The sequence below is a fragment of the Heloderma suspectum genome, chromosome 3 (assembly GCF_057233095.1).
Source record: "Heloderma suspectum isolate Gila_16-S chromosome 3, 16-S_ref, whole genome shotgun sequence".
Classification (NCBI taxonomy): Eukaryota; Metazoa; Chordata; class Lepidosauria; order Squamata; family Helodermatidae; genus Heloderma; species Heloderma suspectum.
Window position 1 is genome coordinate 88,314,877 of NC_139460.1, and position 13,186 is coordinate 88,328,062.

Here is a 13,186-nt window from a genome sequence, read left to right on the forward strand (position 1 = left end):
AATGTGAATATTGTTTCCAGGAGTATTACTACTCATTTTGTCATCCATAATACTCCTGTCACTAACCTTCTGCTACAGTATAGGTTAGATTTGTTTTCCTTTCTCCCACTTAAATTTAAAGCTCTCTGAACTTTGGAGGAAACAATCTGCTAGGGATATTTCAAGGACTGTGAACATGTAATTGGAAAAAAGTAACAACTCTGCCCTCTCCGGTGCTATGCGAGAAGCTCTATAGTTAAGGTGTGTCACCTTCTCTGTTAAAATCATGAAAATAGTCCTGTTGAAAAAGTGGATTTCATTTCCAAATAAATAGGCATAAGATTAGGCTATAACAAGTAAGTAGAACTTTCCAGAAGAAAGGATTGTAGTTACTGGACAAAATAATGTTTCTCAATATGAGACTGAAAACAAATGTCCACCCGGTTAGGTTGGTAGGTCATAAATATTCATAATTTGAGAATCTGAAACATTTCAGAACTCTGGTAGCTGGAGGGCATAAAAGGAGAAATACAGCCTCATCCACATAGGCTTAGGGTGCAATCCTATGCATGTTTAGACAGAAACAAGGTCCTACAACTTCCAGCATTTCCCAGCCAGCCATGCTGGCTGGAGAATGTTGGTAGTTGTAGGACTTTTTTCTGTCTAAACACGCCCGGTATTGCATCCTTAGTGAATGATCTGAAGAGAGATAGGGTGTTATTTCCTGGATTCTAGCAGCTTTGATAAGTGGTTAGACCCTGGGTCCAGTAGAGAGCCCATAATAATAAATATAATACAAATGACATTTCTGTTAATGTCTTCTGATGCTGGATTGTTCAGACCAGTTTCTTAGTTTTGGAGGAAACATCTAACTATGTTTGCCAGAACCCAGAAACAGAACCTGTTCCCCTCAATCTCTGGGGAAAGGGAGGAGGGAGCATGTGAGCCTGAGGCTCTTGCCTGCTTATTCTCTTAACATCAATCTGTGGTTTGGTGCTATGCATGAATGCAATCACTGTGTAAAAGGGAGAAGGGTTTTTTGCTCTCTACGAGTAACGTCCCTGCATGCCAATTAAGTGTGAACTTTGCTAAGATTTCCTATAACTCTTAAGAACCTCACCCTGATTTAGCAAAATCATAGCATGCTCTTATGTTGGCTTTCTTATCTGTCTGATGTTATGCTCCCTTCTGTTTTCACTAAATATTTTTCATTATTTAAGTTTTTTGGCTGCCTTTTCACAGGCATCCAAGGCAGCTTATAAAGTCAGGCACACCCCACCCAGCTGATAAAAATAGCCAGCCAGCCAGCCAGCCAGCCAGCCAGCCAGCCAGCCAGCCAGCCAGCCAGCCATTTATTTATTTATTTATTTATTGCGTTTATATCCTATCTTTTTTACTCCTTAAGAAATCCTGCTCCATTTTATCCTCACCACAACAACCCTGTGAGGTGGGTTGGGCTGAGAGTCTGTGATTGGCCCAAAGTCACACAGTGAGCATCCATGGCCGAGTGGGGACTAGAACCTGGATCTCCCGACTCCCAGTCCAACATTTTAGCCACTACACCACAATGTGTTACAGACAATAATAAAAGCAGCAGAAAGATGGCAATAAAGCAGCAATTAAAAGCAGGAAAATGCCATTAAAAACTGGAACAGCAGAAAGAACATTATCTGTTTAAAAAAGCCTGGTAGAAAAGGAATGTCTTCATCTGAAACAACAACAGAGGTTGCTCCAGCATTCCATAACCAGGGCACTACCACTGAAAAGGCCCTACCTCTTTACTTTCACAGATGGTAGCACCCAGAGCAGGGCCTCTGATCCAGATCTTAATGAAAGGGCATGCTCATGTTGGGTTTTGTTATTCATAAAACTCTTGTCTCCCGGTGCTCTTATTTACTCTGTTTTGTTTCTTAGTTGTAACAGTCCTGAAGACAGGGCTGATGAGATTGATTAGTCTTTGATATAAACAGAACAGGGTTGCAGATTGTTTATGTTGAGTTGGGGGATGGTGTCCTATTTGGTGTTTAACCAGGCCTCTTTACTTACCTGGATAAAAATTATATAGAGCGTTTATCGATTATTCTGGATTAATCACCAATGAGATTTGGATCATTTTCTCTGGTATTAAATCTCACACTGGTCCTGGATCTGAATCTGAGAAGGTGATTGGCTTAGCTGGATCACCTGGATCCAAGACAGTGAATATGAAAGTAATTCTTGAAGGGAGGGGGTAGGAGAGAAAAGAGTCAGTTGGAAAAATGAAACTAAAGAGAAAGATTTAGGGTGAAGATCAGCAACATGAGAGTAAACAGTGAAATAATAACAGTACTTCTTTTCAATGGGGGGAAAGTTCTGCAAAGGCAAGAATAAACAGGTATTTAACAACTAGATTGGGTTTTTAGCCAGCCTCATGGATGCAGGCCAGATATTGAGTTAATAAGGCAAGTAGCGCTCTGAGGCTCTGGAACTCCCTGCTGAGCGAGACTAGGTTGATCCCCTCTCTGTTGTCTGTTTGCCACTAGGCAAAGCTATTTTTATTCAGGCAGGGCTTTGGTTTCTGAAAGGAGTTTTAATTGGTTGGGCACTGTTTATTTTATTGTGTTTTTAATTTATTTGTCATGTTCTGTTTTAAGATTTTATTTTTAATCTGTATCTTATTGTTAGCCACTTTGAGCGCCATTTTTGGCAGAAAGGCAGGAAATTAATTAATTAAAAATAACTGGGAAGCTTTCTTCTTTCACTAGCTTGCTGTATACAGAAATGGCTGAAAGGGAGGAACAGCAGATGCTTCCTATCAGTCAACAGCAGTGAGGAAACAAGCTGACTTTCTTTTTCAGGAGGTTATCTGGGGTAAGAGTTGTGGCAGGCTGTGGGGTTTGGGGGCTTTTTTTTTTTTTTTTTACAGGATCAGTAGGATAATACTGAGGATTTATATAGTGTGTTCAGATATTCAAAGTGTTTTCAATACACTAACTTGTAATTATCATAACAGCTCTGTAATACAGTTTGGTATGCTTATCTCTATATTGCAAATGGGGAGGGTGGGATGTGTCGAAGCCGAAAAAAATGGCTTGCCTAAGACTTCTTAGTGAATTCATGACAGAGGTGAGATTCAAAGTGGGATCATAGAATTGGAGCTCAATCTCTTAGTCTCAATATGTTGCACCAGCTCTCATATTAGGGTTTTTATGAACCAGGCATGTGAAGCTTTACAAAAAGAGAACCTTTTAACTTTTATTTTTATTAAAACTCTCTGTTTGGTCAGGCAGTAGAGGAATGGATGAATTGCGTCTGTTAAATTTGGTAAAAATGCAGTGAAGGCAAAACCTGCCCTCCACCCTCGATACCAGGTGGCATGGCTTACACTGAGTTTCATTGAATAGTGCACAGAGATGCTCTGCATTCTTCCCAGGGATCCTTGCAATATTCAGGTTTGTAATGGTACAGGCACTGCAGATGCTTGTACATGCTCTTGATTTGGAGCACAGTCAGACAATTAAGGTATTCTGGAGCTTAAAACTTATAGGGGGACAGTCAGTTCTTGGTGGAAGCATTTCAGTCCTTTCATTTATTTCGATGAAGATGCACAATGCTTGTTCGTTCATTTATTATATCTCTATACCACCCCATAGCCAAAGCTCTCTGGGTGGTTTACAAAAATTAAAAACCATAAAATACAGTATACACATTGTTATCAATATAACATGCTCATTTCTCATCAAACAACTAATAGAAAAATAAACTTACCAGGGTCAAAAAAGAAGGGTAATGGGCATAATGATAGAAGTGTTCACATGCAGGTGTTCGCCAGCTTTTGGTTAAACGTTCCATCCATTGTAGTTAAGGTAGGCGTGCTCAAATCACTGGGTATCTTCTCAAGTTTAAATGTTTGCAATGCTTGGATTGTATTTTCTTCTGTAGCTGCAGAGTATCTAATACACTTCTGTCACAACAGTGGACAAGTTCACATTTTATCTTTTAACAGGTGACTGCTAATACACTAACTAAAGGTAACAAAGATCGGCTTTCAGAATTTAACTCAGGTAAGTTAGTAAAGTAGTTGGGTCATATGTGCTTAAACTGAGGGCATCCCAAAGTATTTTGGGATACAGTGTATAATGGGCAAATCTTAGGTGCCGAAGTAAGGGTGCAATCCTATGCAAATTTAGGCAGAAAGAAGTCCTACAACTGTCAGAATTTGAGAGTTGTTTGACTTTTTTTCTGTCTAAACATGCATAGGATTGCACCCTAAAGTAATATGTCTAAATGCCTTTGGAACTGGTCAGTCCCTGAGAGTACTATACCAATTATAGTGGATGTTACGTTTCAACTCATTTGGTTTCCATTATTTAACTTGAAACATCCAGATCCATTTGTTTTTAAATAGCATTTCCAAAAGTAATTAGGGGCGTGTGTGTGTGTGCTTTTGTTTGAGTCATCAAGGTAGAAACAAAGGTCCAGTGGGCCATCTTTCATGAGAGGAGCAGAGTACCAATAAAATGCAAGACAGCCTAGAAAATTTGAGGTGATCTTAAGTGTAATGCCAGTCAAACAGGAAAGATTGTCTTGAGTCAAACAGGATCTGATTTAAAGTGATCCAGAGGAATACTTTCAAGCATCTCCTTCCTGTGTTAAGGTGACTATACCCTTAGAACTAGTGGAGTCCTGTGAAATAAATGAGTATTTAGGGATTGGTAACTGGCTGCCATTTTGCATGCACCCTCCCTCATTTTTGAATTCTTTGGATTCCTATTCATGTTTTTTTTTAGTGCCATATGTGACTATATGTCCCTATATTTAATATATGTCCCTGTATTAAAATCAACCTTGGTACATCCTTAAACAAATTTTAACATTATGATCTTAACTATGACCTCCTTGCAATCAGTGCATTCTATTTCTTTACCATATATGTTGTGACAGAGTATCAAAGAGATGATATAGATCTAGGGTTGGGGTAGAATTCCACCATGGACCCCAATGAGGCTGGATTCCAAGAATCTGGCCCCATTGGGGCCTGTGGCGGAACGGAGCACTCACCTCCACCTCCCCCTAGAATCCGGGTCGGATCCTTCTCTGTGTCGATCCGGTGGAGCTGGCTGCCTGCTCCGCATTGCTGGCGATATGGCGGGCAGCCATTGCTGTGCCGTATCGCTGTGCTAAGTCTCCGGACGGAAATGGCGTAGTGGGCGCCATTTGCTGCTGTAAAGCTGGTCGATTAACCTAAATGCAGCCGTAAATTTGCATCCGGAGACTTAGCACAGCGATACAGCACGGTAATGGCTGCCAGCCGTATCGCCATTCGCCAGCGGTGCAAAGCAGGCGGCTGGCTCTGCAGGATCAACGCGGAGCAGAGCCAGCCTGGACAGATTGCGGGGGGAGGGAGGGATCGCCTCCTCCCGCCTGTGGACAACCCCCCCCCCCCAGCCTGAACTGGGTAAGTGATCCGCCCATCCCTATGTAGAACTGAAATCCCATGTTCTGTGGGAGTTTTCTTTATCTGTCTGCTAGAACTACAACATATTATTTTCATTTTTTCTGCCCAACTATCATTTTATTGTTTCCTTATAACATATAGGGAATCTCTTGGCTCTGAATATCCTCTTGTTGCAATTTAAGTTTCAGCATAAATAATTTTGACAATTGTTTGGTAAGAACCATTACAGTATTGACCTCTTTATGATGCTACTTGATGAAGAAGTTAAAAACTTGCAATAACTTCTGTAAACTCCATTTCCCTAAAAATGGAATTTCAAAAATAATAATCAGAAGATTGTAGAGTTTGCAAACAACCAGCTAATGCAACTTTGGGTGCTTAATTTTATTTATTATTATTTTTAATTAAAGTGCCAAAATAGCTTCCACGTGAAAAGAAAAATTGTTTTCAGTTATAGGTCAAGTGAAAACTATGCTCACATTTTGGATCAGCAAAAATGTAATTTACCAGGACTGCAATGTTATTAAATAGTTCAAGGTGCCAGCATCAAATGTCTAGGAGGCAGCTCTGTACAATGTTGGGAAAATATTCAAGATCCTAAGTATAAGATTACTAGTTATCTATGTGACTAGATGCCTTTTGCAGCCTTGTCAGTTTCTCAGCTTCTGTGTATCTTTCTGTATGATTTCTTAGTCTTTTCTTTGAAATGTTTAAGCACAAAGCTGACCTCTGTGTCTCCAAGTGATTTTTTAGATAAATAACCAGGTTGAAAATAGTATTTTTCTCATCACAGGGCTGAATGAAAATCCAAGAAAACCAAGGAGCAAAATGGGTGATTCTGAGAAGGCGAGGTAAACTTCTTCTTTGCATTATATTGTTTGAGCTGTATTGCCTGTGACTTTGTATGGGATTCAGAACTTTCCTTTTGAGTGTCTTGGAGTTTTATTTCAACCCTTTTATTGGACCAGTGGATGTTTAAAAAAATTTAAAGCAATCATTTACGTATTGAAGAATACTTCAGGGACAGGTTGTAGGCAATTTTAAGGCAATTGTCATTTCGGGTATATCAGAGACACATAGCTAAAATGGCAGCATGAGCCAAAGTTTGCTTTTGACCTATTGCTGGCAGGAAGCTTGACCTGGGAAAAAGGGAACATTACAAGAAACATTCTTTTCAACAAAGTTCATGTCCAAGAGAGGTCAAAACTACAAAGAACAAGTTGGGAAATTTCTACAGAAATGTGCAAGTAAAAATACGATGTCATGCAAATTTGAATAATTATGAAGAGGTGGAATTAAGAGTATAGTAGCCAAGCATATCACATATCATGTTCAAGTGTAAAACTTTAAGAGGGACAGTACTTTGTGTGGGTGCTCACGGCAGGGAGTAATCTCTGCTGGCAGAAATCTGTATTGGTAATGTATACACTGTGTTTTGTCTTGTTTCCTTTTCTTAATGTAAGCTTTATCAACAAATACCATGGTATCAAATTCTTTCTGTAGTTGTCTTCAATACACTTGCTTGCTTGGTGTTTATAAATGTTTTAAATTTAAGCTATGAGCATCTACTTATAAAGTAACTACGTTGAGTGTAAAATGACTTGAGTAGTTCTCTGCATCAGAAAAAACACATCTCTGTGGACCCAGATATAGATAGGAAGTAAGGAGCCTGTCAGGATAACCAGAGGGCTGCTTATTTAGATTTACTATCCATAAATTATTTCTCCTACAAAATTATCAAAGCACATAGAGGAATTTGGAGGAAGACTGCAGCTTGTCATGCTTGCCAGAGGGGCAGCGGCACAGTTGTAATGATGAGAGAAAATGTGGAGCTCTGCTTAGACAGGTGTTTTATATGGAGCTGGTGATGAACTTGGAAAGCACATGATGTCAAGAGTCAGTTTGGGCACCAAATCCCAAGGGATTCAAAGATCTGTGGAAGCAAGCTCCCCAATTCTTGGGAGCATGAAATATGTGTGCATTCAAACCCTTAATGACAAAAGTAACTGTATCATTTTTAATTGCAGAGACCAGGTAAACTCAAAAATTGATTCTCAAAAAGGGTTAGACAAGCAGAATACTCCCTGTGGTACTGTACAAGAGGTAACAGAATATGTAAATAATTCACTTTTATGACTTGTTAGAATGGGAATGTAGCACTGCAAACATATGAATTTGTTGAATGTGTAAAGGATGCTGGGAACACCTTGCTGATGAAGTTGGTAAAAGGCATGTGGAGTATTTATACTGCAGCAGCCTCCAGTGAATAATTAAGCTCAGGCAGTTTGCACTGGGACTTCTGTCAGTCTTTGTGGCGTGCACTCGAAACACCTTCTAGATGACTGCGTGTATGTTTTTTTGGACCAACTAATGTTTAAAACATTGTATACAAGTTTCCTAGTCACAGAAGGGGGTCTCTTCTTAGCCTAAAGTCCAGGAAAAAAACAGATATTATGCCAGCTGTGCTGCATAGATCTTTACCCACCCACACTTGTATTTTATGTTCTCAGTAGTCTTCAGATCGGCCTACAGTCCAAACTGAGATGACTGCTGTAAAAGCAAAAGTCATTTTTGCCATATTTTTCTATGTAGGCTGAGGATTGTACAATAGGATCGTTCTGTAAGGAACAAGACCAATTTGTCTTACTGGGAGTTGGAGAATATTGGGTTGAAATAATTGAATTTATCTGTCATTAAAGTTTTTTCTTCTTAGTGGACAGTGACATCCCTACCCACCCAGGTTGGCCCCTGCTCTTGTTCCTAGGGGAAAGGGGCTAACAGGTCCCTAAAGAAAAAGCAGTTAGATCTTGCGGATGACTTGTTCCATTTTTTTCTTGATATTTCAGTTAGTTTTGGCACCTTGGCATAATTCATATTTTGTATGGCTTATTTAGATTGAGTCTCAAGTTATCCAGAGGCATGTTGCTGTTTTTCTTACAGTTTGCTAGTGGTTTGAGCTTTGTAAGGTAGCTACAGAACTAAACTTTGGTAACATTTTATAAAAAGGAATAAACATATAACACATTAAAATCGAACACCATCTATTCATGTTCTGATAACAAAGACAACATTTGTTTGTTCCTTGTTGGTTTTGCAGGTCGATGTATTACCTTCACTAGGCATGTTGAAGACTTGTATAAAAAACGGATACTCATCTTTGATGGATCAGCGTTTTCACAGTGCTGAACAGTCCTTTGCACTATTATTGAATATTCTAGATCCATCCCAACTACAGGTAATAGGAAGGATGTCATGGTGTGTTAAGAACAGTTCTGCCTTCTTAATACAACTAGCCTTTGCCCCAGGGATGGGGAACTTTCTGCCTGCCAGGCTTCCCCATCCAGCCCACAAAGGCCATCCTGTAAGGTGCCAGCCCCTCCCCAAAGACCCTGCCCTCTTGGAGAAGGGAACTGCCCACTTCGTGTCACCCCTGGTTGGGAAAGGCAGGGTCTAGGCAAAGCCGGTTCAGTGTGTGTGAGTGGCTGTGGGGGTGTGAGAGGACACAGATGTGTGTGTGGGGGGGGCATGCCAGCAGTGGCTATGCCCATTTTGGACAGTTGCTCCTCCTACTGCTGCTATGTGGCCCCTGACAGCCTTGCCTGGGACCAGTTTTGCTCTCGGGCCAAAAGAGGTTCCCTCCCTGCTTTATAGCTTTCTTGGGGGTGCTTAAAAGAACCATAAACATATAAAGAAGCACTTAAATGGGTGTACTAAACAGCTGATAATGCCAGAAAATATAATAAGGTATTAACCAAATGGTGTTTTAGTGTGTGAAAGAAATTTTTTTTCAATATATCTTCCAAACTGTGTATATTTTGTGTAGATAGAGGGAAAACGCCTTTCTATTTTCTAGCATCATAGTAAATTATAACTTATTAATAACTTAGAAATAAGATTCAGTTTTCAGAAAGGCTAGATACTTTGCAAGATGTGGGGTAACAGGTTATTGGACAAATAACTTGGCTATAGTTGGGGATTAGATGCAGCTGAGCAGACAGAAGCTCAGAATGTAAATAATTTTGGGACTGAAACAGCCTTGGTTGCCCTTGTTGATAACACATTGGAGACTGGATGTGAGGAGGGCAAACTTGTTAGTTCTCCTGGACCTCTCAGCAGCTTTCAGTACCATCAACCATGGTATCCTTCTGGGTCTCTAGGCCAGAGTGGGGCTAGAAGGAATGGTATGGTGGCTCTGGTCCTTTCTGGAGGGGCGAACCCAGAAGGCATTGCTGGGGGAGGGACTCCTGTCTTACCCCACGGCCTTTGACCTGACTGAGGGCTGTTCCCTTTAAAGCTGGTTGTTCCCTTTAAAACCCTAAATGGTTTGGGACCAAGATATTTGAAAGACACCTGCACCTGTATGAGCCTGTCTGGCATTTAACATCAGCTGTAGAGTCCCTTCTCATGTGCCCGTCAGTAAGATCCATCAGGCAGGAATGAGAGACAGGTTCTTAGTGGTGGCAGCCCCATTGTAGAATACCCTTCAGTAGGAAGTGCAGCTGGCTCCCATGCTGATGCTCTAAAGACCTGGCTCTTTACATCCAGTTAGTTGTCATTTTAATCCCTGCTGTTATTTTATTGTAGGCATTTTGACTGAATTGCTTTGTTACTGTGGATTTGTATTTTATCTTTTTTATCTTTTTTTGGGGGGTGTACTGCCTTGAAAGGGCTGTTTTAGCTCTGAAAGGCAGAACAGGAATATTTAAATATAAATTATTTTATTGTGTGTATATATGCATACACACACATATACATACACGTTTACATGTACACGCACATACATAGAGGTAGGTGTAAAGCAGCACAAGAGCAAAGCAACAAGGATGCTCTGGAACCACTATGGATGCAGTCAGTTTTAAGTTAAAATATAATTCCAAACTGCCGCTCTTGGTATCCATTTAACATCACAGCTACTGATGAAGGTGGAAGCCGAAACATTTAGCTCTAAATATATTTTAAAATTACTCTGTTATGAGTGTCTATCTTTCATATACACATATAGATATATATACACGCATACGTGCGCACACACATACATATTCTGTGTAGCATTTCAGAGAGCTGGAGAGGCTGCCGTAGAAAGGAGGGGGTGGGGAAGTCCCCTTCAGTCAGCTCAGTTTATCCAGCATAAAACTTCCCTGAATGGGTTCAGCTGTGGTGTGTGTGGCAGAGGGAATCGCTAAAAATTGGGCAGAGAGACCTGCCATGAGTGGAGTCCTTACTCTTGGGGAAGGCAGATCCAGGATCTGTGTGTGTGTGTGTGTGTGTGTGAGAGAGAGAGAGAGAGAGAGAGAAACTATTCTGTTCCAGCTGTTATGTTCCTTTCTTGGAGGTAACATCTTTAATGACAGACAAATATTTCCTTGTCTTCTATTCAATTCCCACCCCTCACCCCCAAACTTGTTGCAGCAACTGAATCTTGCTGTTGTTGACTATGTTGTAATCATCTATGGATATGCCATTGCTCTCCTTGGAACGGGGCAGCTTGAGGTAAGACTTTTAAGTTCTTACATATTTGACAGTTTATTAAAATGACAGTGAAGATAGTAGATGAATTTTGACTTAAAACTTACTGTCTAGCTGTTCATGACTTATTCTCTTCTAAGCTGTATACTGCAAAATATCATAACTGAAGAGAAATGCCAACTTGTTTCATTTTATCTGTAACAGTTTTCAAATATCAAAATCTATATTTGAAATCCTGTGATAAACATGCAAATATGTTGTACTATCTTTATTTCTTCTGTGATTTGAATATTTTAACCATATGTTGTGCATTCATGGGGGCAAATTATTTTAAAATAATGAATATTAGAGTTTCAGCAGTCCAACAATCTGTAGGTACAGAGTCTAGAAATCTCATGGCTCCTATCCTGGTGTGAATATGCCATCTGGCACACAATACTTTTATAATGGTGATAGTCGGATGTTTACAACTTAACGAAGGGGCGGATGTTGCTTTTGCTTTTAGTGAAATTCCATGATCCCTGTGACATATATGTGTCATGAATACTAGACACTTTACTTCTGCATGTTTCTCACAGCTCCTTTCCTACTCACAGAAAAAGACCACTTGCTAAAAGCATATGCATCTGTAGGGCAGGCCTGCACACGTGCATGAGGTTCTCTTACACTGCTGAGGAAACAAGTGCCTGTTCAGTTAGAATTTTAAATTGAAATGTGAGTTTCTACTTTAGCATATGGTAGAAACTTCAGAGATAACGTCAGAATTTCTCTTTACATTTATTTATTTATTTTTATGCTGCCCCAAAGCCGAAGCTGTCTGGGCGGTTCACAACAGTTGCATGCCTGGTAGCCTCATGGATCACCTGAACCAGGAATCACTGGTTGTCTCCAGGCTGTGGTTTAGGATTTGTTCTTACGTAAGAGAAATTGGGAACCAAACAGAACTGCTCATGGCCAAAACTTTAATTGCTGTATTTACTGCATTATTTCCTGAGAGAAGCTACTTTTGATGCCGAACAGTGGCTTGCCTCTTCAGCAGCAACAACTGGTGCAATTAAAACAGCAAATCAATCTCTCTCTTTTTCTGAATTTACCTTGTGTGTTCATGTTCTATGGTTTAAATCTATACATTACTCATTGTTCACTCCTGTTTACCCTTAATGCTGTGTCTTTTGCTGTTCTGTGTGTGTGTTTGAAGCCATTCTCAGACTGCCTTTTTTTTTTTAAGGAACTAATCAAAGCCAAAGACCATTTTAATAACATAATTGAGCAGTACCAGAAAGTGAGATTTGATTGCTTAGCACATTATGGAATTGGAAAAGTATATTTGAGACAAAATAGGTGAGTAGTATATTTCTTTTTTAAAAAATGAGCTGATTCCCTGAATTAAGGCCGTCAGGTATTTCTTAACAAGTTTTTTAACACTTTGCTTTCTGACTTCTGAATTTGTCTGCTGTTACATATTTACTGTGACGGCACTAGTGAAAAAGGGTTGGGCATGGGGTCACAAAAGGACAACAGTAGGTTCGGTGGTCATGTTGGCGGGTGGGTTGGTTTCATATGTGCGTACTTTTAGGGTGACATGCAGAACGCTCATTTGCCTATTCAGTTTTTTACCAATACTGCTCTTCATGATGGGAGATCTACTCACTATTGTCCCCCTGTAACTCCACTGCTGTATATGACAGATTAAATAACAAAAGGATGTGTTTAGTGAGAGCTTTAAGAACATACCAGTGGTCTTGGATCAATCAGGAAAGGGATGCGCTAGCCAACAGTTGCATCTGATGGCTTGGGACTGATGCATGTATTCCCTTTTTAGTTGCAGAGCATTTGCAATCAAACTGCCTTCCTGCCTGTGTTAGCCCCTGGGAGAAGGGTTGGGTTCATGGCATGCAACACAAGCAGTGGGTGAAGAAGACTTCCAAGCTCCCTTACTATCCCCTTGTCTTGTCTGCCTCTCCTGGCAAGAAGGGCTTCTCTGTCACATTAGATCATGCAGCCTGCTGCAGGGGCTGTTTTTGCTTCCCTCTTGTTCTCAGTAGCTACTTTCTCTCAAGGAAATGGATGTGATCTCCTCCTGATAACAAGAGAAACTGCCTGAGGGATGGAGGAATCTGCCTGTTTGCCCAAGGGAAGACAGCCACTGCCCAAAGTGATTAGGAAGGAAGGCAATTTGATGACGCAGGATGAGTAATGACAGTATTAGCAGCTTGGAAGCTGTCCTGCCAGAAGCATTGATTCTTTGCTTTGAAAGGGAGGGTGAAGTCCAGAATAGACTCTCCCTTTCTAACAGGAGGAAAA

At 40.4% G+C, this 13,186-nt stretch overlaps 1 protein-coding gene across 13 annotated transcripts in view; it reads left to right on the top strand.

Moving 5' to 3' along the window:
* The window catches only part of TTC3 (tetratricopeptide repeat domain 3), a 97,093-nt gene that overhangs the window by 29,311 nt on the left and 54,596 nt on the right, over positions 1-13,186 (top strand). For 11 of the 13 annotated variants that reach the window (XM_084843697.1, XM_084843705.1, XM_084843694.1 and 8 more), the window contains 6 exons: positions 3,965-4,022; positions 6,210-6,267; positions 7,444-7,519; positions 8,514-8,651; positions 10,826-10,906; positions 12,111-12,223. In XM_084843697.1, the coding sequence (XP_084699823.1) occupies positions 3,965-4,022; positions 6,210-6,267; positions 7,444-7,519; positions 8,514-8,651; positions 10,826-10,906; positions 12,111-12,223 (524 nt within the window). Of the gene's footprint in view, positions 1-2,211; positions 2,354-2,740; positions 2,830-3,964; positions 4,023-6,209; positions 6,268-7,443; positions 7,520-8,513; positions 8,652-10,825; positions 10,907-12,110; positions 12,224-13,186 lie in introns of those variants that run through there. The other 2 variants (XM_084843706.1, XM_084843707.1) reach the window with 2 other exon arrangements.